The 12242-nt window shown below is 35.4% G+C and overlaps 1 protein-coding gene across 2 annotated transcripts in view; it reads left to right on the top strand.

Moving 5' to 3' along the window:
* Exoc4 (exocyst complex component 4) overlaps positions 1-12242 on the top strand; it is a 741153-nt gene that overhangs the window by 215345 nt on the left and 513566 nt on the right. For both annotated transcript variants that reach the window (XM_010611733.3, XM_033757669.1), the window contains exon 9: positions 2943-3031. In XM_010611733.3, coding sequence (XP_010610035.1) covers positions 2943-3031 — 89 coding nt within the window. The remainder of the gene's footprint in view (positions 1-2942; positions 3032-12242) is intronic.

Here is a 12242-nt window from a genome sequence, read left to right as displayed (position 1 = left end):
TTTTTTTTTTTTTTTTTTTTTTTTTTTGCTACCAGGATCAAACAAGGGTCCTTGCACTTGCCAGTTAGATGGTGGAACCACTGAGCTGTAACATTGTCAACTAAAGTCCCTGGATTATGCTTTGTTTGTGTTGCACAATGCATAATGTCACATTTCAACTAATACAGTGCCATACAGAATCATGCAGATCCAAATATCCTCTGTCTCCATCTAGTCTTCTCTCCCTTCCTTCTTAACTCCTGGGGATCACCAATATGTTTATTGTTTCTAGTTTCTTCCTTTCAAGGATATCCTATATTTAGAATCTTGCAATAGGTTACTGAGTTCATTCATGTAGCTGTGTTTAGTTTTCTCCCACTTCTTTTTGCAGCTTGTTAGATAATTCTTTTTATCGCTGAATAATACTCCTTTGTATAGGTATACTATAATTTACTTAACTGTTTCACCTGCTGAAAGACATCTTTGCAAATACAGATTAAGCCTGCAATAAAAATTCAGTTGCAGGATTTTATGTGGACAGAACTTTTCAACTCATTTGTGTAAGTACCTTCAGGAGCAACATTGATGGATTTTATGCTGTCTTAACTTTGTGTGACACTATCAGATTTTCCCCTAAGTAACTCGACCACTTCAGGTATCTTTTTTATTAATAATTCATTAATTTAAAAAAAATTACCAAATGCCTAGAGGCAACTAAAACTGTCTCAGATGCTGCTTGATTAGGCTGGCCCTGATTTCCCTTTCCTCCCTTTCCCTTTTTCTGCCAGCCCACCTGCCTGCCTTTTCTTCTCTCTCCCAGCCCAACTTAACATTCTATTCAGATTTATTGCAGAAAGCAGGGTTTTTAGCTTTCATGCTCTCCACTCTCACCTCTGTCTTAGTTACTGATTCATTGTTGAGACACAATACCAGACACCCAAGGTTTAAAGGCAGAAAGGTTTATTTCACAATTTGTAGAGGTTTCTGTCCATAGTCTGCTGTCTTCAAGGCAGAGGGGCTGGCAGAGGAGAACTGTTCAGGAAGCAGGGAGCAAGGGAGGAAGGAAGGGAAATAGATCCCTCCAGGCCACGCCCCAGTGACCCATCTCTTCCAAATAGGCTTCACCTACCAATATTGCATTCAGCTACAAGCTCATTAGTGGGCTAATCCATTGATGAATATCACATGCTTATAATCCAGTCCCCCCAACCCCCAAGCTCCACCTATGATTGCATGAGGCTTTGAGGGTACATGCAGACATAAACCATAATAACCTCTACCTTTCCACTTTAGATCATATATACATGTTCAAACATTTAGCCAGTGCTTCTAAAGTTGTGGTATTAGATAAAAACAGTAATTGTTGGTAATGAAAAACTAGTTTGTTACCCATTTATTATCACAGACATAGAATTAAGTGTTTATTAGCCATTTGCCTGCTTCTAGTCTTGGTTTCACTATTAATGAGCCTTGAATGCCTGAGCAGCTCTCCAGTCTTACCAGGCCTCAGTGCCATTGGCTTTAAAATAAGGAGGTGAGACTGAATAAACTCTAGTGTCTCTTTTACTGGAAAATTACATCAATCTGTGACTTGTTGCAGACATTGAAAAGAATTTCTGAGTAGCAAAAATACAGCCGGTCCTAAAGGATTAAGATTTTCAAGAGCTGCAATCTGTTTTTATCACAGCTGTGAAGAACTTTATTACCCTCTTTAATTGCCCTTAGCCAAGGTTAATTAAGTGTATTTAAGTTCTCTCTTACTGTACAATGTGTATCTCTGTATTCTTTGCTCAAGAGTTTATTTTTTTCTCTTGCCATGTCTGATCAATAGCTGTCAGCATGCTTTTTTAGAGGTCAGTGGGTTTTTTTCTGCACTTGACTGGCAGGTGGCACTTTTGAAATACTGCACACTTTGCTTTTCATCCAGCTGGTAGTGCCTCTTAGTTCTTGGTGGCGTGCAGAGAGAAGATCAAGTAAAGCAAGTGTTTCCCTTACAGACTTGATTTTGGTTATTCATCTTTCTTGTTAAGGAATGGATAAAGGAGGCATAATTAAGAAAATTATGTCACTTCCCTGTTGCTGGAGGCCTGCTCCATTGTTGCTGCTGCTCCTTCATTTTGTTGTTTACTCCTTAGTGGCAAGAATTGCAGGAGGAATCATTCTTTTGTCACACTGTTATCCTACCTTTGTGAAAGTTCAGGTTTGAAATCTCATCATTTGATGGGTCAAAATCAATTTCATCATTTTACCCAGTTTTTTTCTTCTAACCTTCAAGTTTATTACTGATTATTTTTCATTTTTTGTGTTCATTATTTTGGTTTTTAGTAACCTTTTTTTTTTTTTGGTACTGGGGATTGAACTCAGGACCTTGCGCTTGCAAGGCAGGAGCAGTGCCACTGAGCTAAGTTTAGGCCACAGTGACTGTCCTTTATATGAGTCTGTCTGCCATGTTTCTAACCTTTGAAAAACTGTTTCTAGTTAGGTGCGAATGAACACTTTGTAGCCTGGTATTTTTGAGTGTATTGTTTTGAGGGGTAGGTGGCAGATCGAAAAACTAGCAGCCTCCTTTGGAAACAACATTTTTAGGACATTTAGGGAGAAAACAAATATGCCTTACTTCTTTGATGTTGTTATTCAGCATTATTTCCAGTACTGCCTTTGAACTGGGGGAGTTAGAAGGGCAGGAGTTCTGCGCCAAGGAGTTGAAATGGAGAATAAGCAAAAGATCCAAATACTGTTATAGAAGAAAGAGTGTTAGCCATGAATATCATTTATAAGTCAGGGTTGGAAGCAGCTGTCTCTGACCCTCTCATAGCTTTCTTTGCAAAAATGTCAAGATTTCGAATACCAGGGAGTGTAACACAAACCAAGAGAGAGCATTTTTTACACTCTTTGGAATGCAAATCTGATACCACCTATCTTGTTGCTACCCAGCCACTTGTTTACCCTGTATTTCATTGCAGATTTGAATCATCTTCCCATGCTATTAGTATGAGTGCCTATTTGCGAGAACAGAGAAGGGAACTCTATAGTCGGAGTGGAGAACTTCAAGGTAGGTGATTGGACTTCTTTGAACACATGAACTTTCTGGAGGAAGATCTGAAGTGTTTATAACATGAGTTTGTGGTCTGCCTTCACATAATTGTTTCTAGAAACAAACATTTAAAGAGTTTGTATTCTGTTTCTCCTATAATTCTCTGGCATCTGCTGCCAAGCATGTGAAACTATTACTTTGGCCACAGGACATACAGACATCCTACTTTTCAAGTGGAAATTCTAAGCAAAAAAGATAAGGCCAAGCTTTGGTTAAATAGTGACAGCTCTGGTCACAGTCTAGCAGAATGCCTCTTTTCTGTGATGGCTACTATTATTCTTCTTTTAGTTATTGTTTTTGACAACTTCTGAGGAATATGGCAGGTAAAAGTGACATCTGGGAACGGGCAAATAAAACCTTTCTGATTGTTTAGAGGGAATAAAGATGCGTCTGAATAGTGTGGTCTAATCAACATAATTTTGATACACAGGATACTTGATACTTGTGCTACTAAGGGGTTGTAATATGCAAAAGAAAAATACTTATAATAATAAAATAAAAATTAAACCAAATACATTTTTTGTGATAAAAATGATTTAATCATGGTAAATATAACTAATGAAGAAAGATTTGGAAGGGCCTGCTAAGTGTCAAACATTGTAAGCTTTGCAGACAATGAAAGTTAAGTCTAAAGAAGTCATAAAGATGTAAGATCCAGTTATGAGAGCAAGGAATATATGCTGGGCTAAAAGAATGCTGAATATTTAAATAGAAATTTTAAAAAATTATCACACTAAAAGACAGTGCCATTCATCCCTCTTTGTTCCAAATACACTTTATATATCATTGTTCTTGCCACTTGTTTTTGTCACTGTCTTGATATGCTATATCAATTCAAATGCCTATGGCAGCTTCTGTCAGGTACAAACATTATGGTATGTCCTCATCCATCTTATTCACCACATCTGGCTGCGTGCAGTTTCTGGCTCTTCCTCAAGATCAAAATGACCACGAATGGTAAATGTTTAGAATGAGTCACAATATTGAGGCAGCTATGACAGTGTACTAAAGAAACTCAAGAAAGAGGACTCCCAGAACTGCTTTAGAAAGTGGCAAGAATGATGGAATAATTCTATTTTGGGGGGAGAGGGAGGAGAGTATTTTGAGGGGGATTAATGGCAATGTGTTTTTTACTATATAACAAATATTCAGTGCATTTTAAAATTGCACAGGGTGTGTGTGTGTGAGTACACCTGTGTGTGCATGCATGTGTATGCCTTCCATTCCCACAGGTTGTGGATATAGTTATTAGTCATATGGACTTTTTTTGGTGTCTATTCCCTAAGCACTATAGTATAATGCTTATGTTGTTAGTATTGTAAGTAAACTAAAGATATAGGTTATATGTAATATCACAACATTTTATGTAGGAGACTTGTACATCTATGAATTTTATTCTTCATGAAGGATAACCATACAAACACAAACATATCAATAATAATATGAGTAAGTACTAATAATTAAGTGCATTGCATACATGGATTTGCTAAAGGAGTTAAGAGATGAAATGATTAAACTAATATATTTTAGATTCCTTGCTTTCTCCTTGAAGGGCAGGTATGAACATTTTTATTCTTTTTGATGCATTGGGAACACTTGGAGCATTTTGCTGTCCCTAGCCTATATAGTTAAGTGTTTAATTTTAAAGTCTAATCTTAGTTCTATACCAAAATGCAAATACCAGGTAGCCTTTCTAGGCTTGAAGACTATTGTCTAGTTGTCCCACTTCCATCTTCATTAATAATCTTATAATTTGTAGATTTTTAAAAAGATTCTGTGATAGTCACTCATATTTATGCCACAGTAATAATTTTCCAGATCACATACATGAAAATCAGAAGTACAAAGCCTAGAACCATGTTCAAAATCAGTGTTAGTGAAGCTATGTGCCACAGCAGGGTATTTTATATAATTGAAAACTCTCAAAGCTTTGCTATCATTGTTCTAGACTAAAAGGTAAAGTAAAATAGCCTACCAACATTTTATTTAATATTAAAGCACTATTATGCATTCTAGAAAGCATACTTGGTGGAGTACAGAGAGTAAATAGAATTGTAAAGAAGTAACCCACTCTGTGGTCAGTCACGAGGAGAGTGACCCAGGCTCTAGCAGGCAGTTACCTCCTAGAAGAGTAGAATGGCTGCAAAGTATGGAAGGTAGTAATGATGCTACTACATAGAACACATTTTCTTACGGGAGTTGGGATTGCACTTGAAGTGTCATTTTGGGGTTTAAGAAATTATCTAGGTTAGTGTAGCTTCCATGTTCAGTGTTCTAATTTGTATTTCTCTTTAGTGTTGCCTTAAGGAATGGTTTAAATTTGCCTCCATAATTTTTCCAGACCTGACTTCTATTGTGTTAAATTCCTTTAATGGTGATAAAGCCTGCCTTTTTCCTCCCTCCTTCCCTCCTCCCTCGCTCTCTTCTTTCTTTGAATCCTTGTTATATCATTTAAAAATTTTTAAATCAATTTTATCAGTACAATTTAGATATACATAATGATCACATTCATCATAAGGAATTTGAACCTGTACATCATATATCTTGAGTTTTTCCTCATTTTCTTCCCTTCCTTTCAACCCGTCTCCCTCCTTATTTAAAAAAGCTTTGTTTCCATTTTTTCTTTTCTCTTTTCCCTTCCTATCATATACTTTTTTTAAAAAATTAATATATATCTTTTTAAGAGCAATTTTAGGTTTACACTAAAATTGAGTAGAAATTCCAGAGTTCCTTCCTATATAACTAAGTTCTCCTCCTCTCCTACACTACATTATTTCCTCTTCTGTTGACATCCTGAACCACACTGAAGCCTTTCCCTTGCCACCTTACGATTAAAAGGTAGACCATGTAATCGATAGGACAGCAATGCAGGCTGTCACTCAAATGCAGTCCTTATCAATCAACAGGTAAGTGACTGATAACACATTCTTCTTTTGTTAGACAACACAAATGAATACTGTGCTGTTCCCATTGGAACAATTCTCCGCTCTCCTTCAGTGGTCTATTATCTCTCAAGGGACAGTATGGCATAACGTGTAACTTTGGAGGATCTAGGCCCAGATTATCTGCATTTAAAAACCCAGCTCCCCACACAGCTTTATAACTTCGGGCAAGGTATATGTGACCTCTGTGTTTCTTTTTTCACTTTTCTCGAAATACCCCATGAGGTGGTTATGAAAGTTAGAGGAGTTTTCAAATAAGTGTCTGACATATAATGAATGTAATACCTTCCTTCTCCTTGAATGTAATTTCCAGTACAGTAACGACTTCAGGGTTTTCACATATATTGTCTTTTCTATGGCTAAATCCTCTTCATCTTTCTAAGTCAAATTTAATGATCACTTATTCTAATAGTCTTCCTTACAGGATACTTTGCTCTCCAGCCTATCACAAACACATATACACTTTGGGTTATGTATTCCTGCCATATCTTTATCGTTCTCTTCCTGAATACTTGCCATATTAAACTGTGGGTCAAAACTCACACAAAACTGTAAGTTCCACCAGTGAAGGAGGATTTCAGTAGCATTATAATTCTTGTGGTTTACCCAGTGCCTTATAAGTAAATGTTCAAAAAATACTATTTGAGTGTCAGGAGATTTAGCTCAGTGTTGCTGCTGCCTGCCTCAGGAGCACAAGATCCTATCTATCCCTGGTACCCCCCCATTAGTTGATTCAGTTACAGAAAGAATGAGGACAGTTATAGTGCTGAGTAGGATAGAAAGATAACTATAGAGGGAGGAGGAGTGTGAAAGGAGGTGGAGCTGCTGTTAGCCATTATCAGCCTGCTGGGTTTCCACGTGTTTTTAAGTTTAAGGAGCAGTAGGGGCTATGCAAATGGTTTGTTCTCTTCAGTCACACTGTACATAAGCTTTATGAAGTAGAAAAGTCACTCTTGATCTATCTATATCTAGCCCATGAAGAAACTACAATATGTTTTAAAAAAACACTTTAAAATTTGCCAAGTTACAGAGAAATTTTGTTCTCTGAGCTAGTACAGAATCACTGTAAGTTTTGTATCCTTTAAATTGTTAATTAAAACATGGGACTTTTAAATGTGAGTCTTTTGCATTTATAATGTTCAGCAAGACAGAGGAGTATTTCTGATTTGAGGGAGAGAAAGCAGTCAGCAAATACGTCTTGTTCATAATCATTAAAAATACCTCATTGAGCTGACACCTCACAAGGTTGGTGAGAAAATGAATCAGCTGACTTGATTTTATAAAAGTTTGATGGCATTCATTCAGTAGCAAGAGTTTGTCTGATGAATGCTTTTAACATTTCAGCAAGAAAAAAGACAGGAAATCACACCTATCTTCCACTAAAAATGGCCATCCTTTTTTAGTTGTTCCATTAATCTGACTCATCCAAGGACCACAGTGAGATCTGCATTTCAGCTTGTCCTTGAAAAGGCATAATTGAATAGTTCAGTCAAATCATGAGACTGACAGAAGATTTTTTGTCTTTTCTGTTAACATCACATACCTGCAAGCTTTGCTTCCCAGAGGTTTGGTTCATGGGATCAATTTTTCTTTCTGTTGCAGGGGAGCTGCAAAAAAAAAAAAAAAAGTCCACCATAGAGAACATCAAAGTAACATTATAAAACTCAAGTTTTACAGAGTTTCTGCAAACATTTTCAAATTATCATGCAATTAAAAATATTACTATGCCTAACAATGCACAAGGGAAAATATAGTATAAAAATGAGATTTCTTTGATATTATCAGCCCATCTCTATTGGCTCTAACTGTTATGGTACAGATGGTTCATTATATAATCTGCCATTGGCATTTGGGCTGGGGAGGTGGGGGTGTTACCTCAAAGAGTGTGATAACATATGGAACTCTAACCTGTATATGTGTCTACATTAAATCATTGACTTCCTGTTGTTTTGAGCCTCTCTGTTGCGTCATTGAACTTCTTACTTACATTGCGGTGCTGTAGGTGAAGAAAGAAATTTAATAAACAGCTTCAATATAGCTTCTAAGATTTAATGTGCACTTCTTTAAGAGAACACGGTAACTGATGAGGTAGCACATTATCTTGTGAGGGTTAAAAATGATCAAAAGCAATGGTGCTCATTACCAAAATAAACTCTTAGGCTAATCAATTTCTTCCTCAGATTTCTCTAATGAAAATACAGCCATTTTCAGTCTTGCCTACTTCAGGGTAATATTGTGACTGGTAAGTCAGAAGTTTAAACTTTGGAAAAATTAGAATGATGATATTGACTTAAATTTAAATAGTGCTTTAAAAAATTACCACTGTGGAAGTAGGAGTGTTACATATTCTTTCTTGCCTCTCATTTTCTGCTTCACTCCGCTGAGTTGACTCCCCTCAAAGTCACCAGTGACTTCCATCCTGGTGGATTCTACCTTTCTGGATTCCTCTCACTTTACCTTTCAGCAGCTACTTTCCTTTCCATTTTCTTCTGAGTCTTCTCAACACCTGTTGTCTCATTGTTTTATCCTGGGATTTTTTTCTTGTCTATAACTCTTTGCAGATGACTGCAGCCATACATTACTTAATGCCTAGATACATAGAACCTCTACATCTGTGTATCCTGTTCAGATCTCATTTTTGTTTCATGACCTCTTCCAGGATCCACCCCTATCTTCTGTAATTTTTTTGTGATATTTAAGAGATTTTTCATAATACTTTTTGTAATATGCACATATATTATTTACTTGTTAATATTTTTATTTTCTACACTTCCCTCCATTCAGTATGCAAGTCTTACTCATTGATGCACACCAGTGCCTAGCATAATGGTTGTCTCTTAAAAAAATACATGATGAGGGATTGGGATAGATTATGTATGAAGGTCTAGGTTCAATCCTAAAAATGACGAAGAAAGACTCTGTCTTTATTTCTTCCTTTGTAGGCACAAGCCTACCTATTTGAGAAGCCCTAGTGGAAGCTTTAATAAACAGAATAGGAATCCTTTGATTTGTCTTCTCTCATTTATAAGGATAATATTCATACACAGGTAGAGTTTATTAAAAGACATTGATTTTTTTTTCATTGAGTTTCTTGGTACTTTTAAAGTATACAGTACAGTTCCATTCATCATTGGCATCTTGAACCTTTACATGACAGGTCTTGGTTCTCATTTTTTCCCCATACACCTGCCCACCCTTCACCCCCTCCACTGTCCCCTATTTACTAAGACTTTGATTCCATTTTTTCATTTTATTATATTTTTTCTTTTCCCTTACTTCCTTTCCCCTACCTTTCCCACTTCCCCTTACACCTTTAGTCCTTTTTTCCTATTTCATATTATCAGTTATGTAATTTGGATCTTATTTATACTTTTAGTTTCTCACACCAGAGAAACTATTCGGTACTTACACATGTGTGTCCTATTTATTTCACTTAAGAGTATGGCCTCAGTATGCATCCATTTTCCTATGAATGACTCTAGTTACTCATTCTTTATGGCTGAGTAGTGCTCCAATTTTATAGAAGAACCATATCTTCTTTATCAAGTGTCCAATTGATGGGCATTTGGGCTGTTTCCACGTTTTAGCTATTACAAACTGTGCTGCTATAAACATGGGTGTGCATATATTGCTATGGTATGATTCTTTTAATTCTTTTGGGAAGATACCCAGCAGAAGAATAGCTGGGTCAAATGGGGCTTCTAATCCTAGTTGTTTGAGGTATGTCCATGATTTCCACGGTGGTTTCACCAGTCTGCACTCTCAACCAACAGTGGAGAAGGGTTCCTTTCTCCCCACATCCCAACATTTGCTCTTGGTAGATTTCTTGACTTCTTTCTTTCTTTCTCTTTTTGGTACTGGGGATTGAACTCAGGACCTTGCACTTGTGAGACAGGTGGTAGAACCACTGAGCTAAATCCCCAGCCCCTGGTTGGTTTCTTGATAAAAGCCATTCTTTCTGGGGTGAGGTAGAATCTCAGTATTGTTTTTATCTGCATCTCTTGAACCACCCTGATGTTGAACATTTTTTCCTGTATTTATTTGCTCCTTTTACTTCTTTGGCTGTGAAATGTATGTTCATTTCAGATGGCCACTTTTAAATTGTATTTTTATATTTGTGGGGCCTGATTTTTTGAGTTCTTTATATATTCTAAGTGTCAATTAAATCTAGAAGTCTTTTGGCAGTTTTTTGGGTCTTCTATGTAGAGTATCAGATCAACAGACACTGATTTGAGTAGAAATATGTACTCCGTTTTGATTAAAGTTTCTTTTCTGTCTTGGGGCTTCTTAATGTTCCTCCTGTTTGTACTTGGTGATACCATCTTTAGAGTGCCATTTTTATTCCACTAGTTTGATGAGTGGCATTTCAGTAGCCTTAATGTTAAAATATTCTGTAAAACTCTAACCCCTTGAGAATTGGCTTTGGTAAAAGGATTTGCATTATAAAATAAATATGGAAGTACTGGCATTAGGGAAAAGTGGGCTCTTTTACTGGCCTGACCTGAATTTTCTGAGTTTCCCTCTCTAATGTGTTGCTGAGCACTGGAGTTGTGAATACTTAATGATACTGTATGTAATTAATCTGTCTGGAGGTACCTTGCCTTTAGGTATGATAATATTTGAGATAGATTAACTCTAGGTTGATTATTCTTTTTATAAAATGATTTATAATAGAAATCTCTTAAATAGGAAGCTGTTTTATAATGGAGCATTTAAAGCAAAATTTTACTAATTCACACATTTTTAGGGGCATTTTGGCTGAAGTGAGCTATGCTGTTTAGATTAGCAATTTTATACTCACACAACATGTTCGTTATACAGCCTTAATATAAGAAATACTTGTTGAGCTTCGTGTCCTGAAATCTGATTAGAAAATTCTTTTGATTCTTTTAAATTTTACTTGTTGACATTGTTAATAATTATATAACAATATATAGGGAACATGAAAAGAAGTACATTTTTTCTGAAAAATTGCATATAATTATTTCAGAAGTAACTTAATTTTCTTAGTTGTCTTTTCTGTTTTAGACTCTAATACAGTGTATAAAAATTGATTCTCTTTGTATATTTATATTCCTGCTGCTTAAAGAATAGTGTTATATGTGAGATTTGTGTAAGATTTGTCTTATAATGAACTGAAAAATTTTATAAGTGATCATTTCTTTATCAGTTCCTAAGAAATATAGTTTCTTTGTATCCTGCATTAGTTCAAATCATTTAAGAAATAAAAATATTTTTATGCCAAATCTGTTATTCTGTGTAGTATCTACTAGTCTCAATCTATGTGATGTAGAAATTTAGTTTACTTAAAAATGTTCTTCTTCTATGAATTTAATTCATATAAAATGGATTTATTTTTTAAACACCTGTAGTCCATACAGTATGCTTTCTCCTGGATAAACCACTGCTAGTTCACCTGTATGGAAGATACTGGAATACATGGGAAAATGGATCCTGAAGGTAGAAAATAGCCATTACTTGTGTACCTTACTCTTGACGTATGACAGTCATTATGTCATTTTAGTCATATATCATTTAGTCATGTGACATATAGTCATTATACAGAATCAGTTAGTAACTAGAACCTCACAGAAATTCTGTTTATTCATACAGGTAGGAGAGAGGGAATATAATGTATTTGACTTTTAAAAGTGATGTAAGTACATATCAGTATATATTATACTTCAGTTATAAGGTATTTGGTAAAAAATCAAATGTATGAAAAAATAATTTCTAACATGATACAACAGAAATTTTAAAGTCATATCTCACTTTTCGTCATTTAGTTCATCTTACATTTTCAATGTTAAAAAGAACAGTTTGGCTCATTTTCTTGGATTTTAGAACTGCAGAAATTATATTCTTCGTAAATATAATATTGTATATAATGCAAAACATTGTAAAATGAGCTTTTATGAAAAGTAGAGAAGACCATAATCATTTATGTCATGTCATGTAGTGAATAAAGTCACTAGTAAAATGAGAACCAAGACCTGTCATGTGAAGGTACAGGATCCCAGTAATGAATGTAACTGTATTGTAGACCTAGATTGTACCAATAAACTCAATAAAAAGAAAAAAAAAGTCATTAGTAGAAACTGATAAAATGCTAAATAACAAATTTTTTGTTATCTCAATTAGGGACAATTCAATTAATAAAGTAATTTTATATTTTAAAAGTGAAATTTGGGTCTTTCAGGAATAGTATTAGTAGGAATTACATTATC

The sequence above is a fragment of the Fukomys damarensis genome, unplaced genomic scaffold, assembly GCF_012274545.1.
Source record: "Fukomys damarensis isolate Sample0158 unplaced genomic scaffold, DMR_v1.0_HiC HiC_scaffold_4, whole genome shotgun sequence".
Taxonomy (NCBI): domain Eukaryota; kingdom Metazoa; phylum Chordata; class Mammalia; order Rodentia; family Bathyergidae; genus Fukomys; species Fukomys damarensis.
The sequence above is the reverse complement of the archived record's forward strand: the minus strand, read 5'-3'. Positions and strand labels throughout refer to the sequence as shown.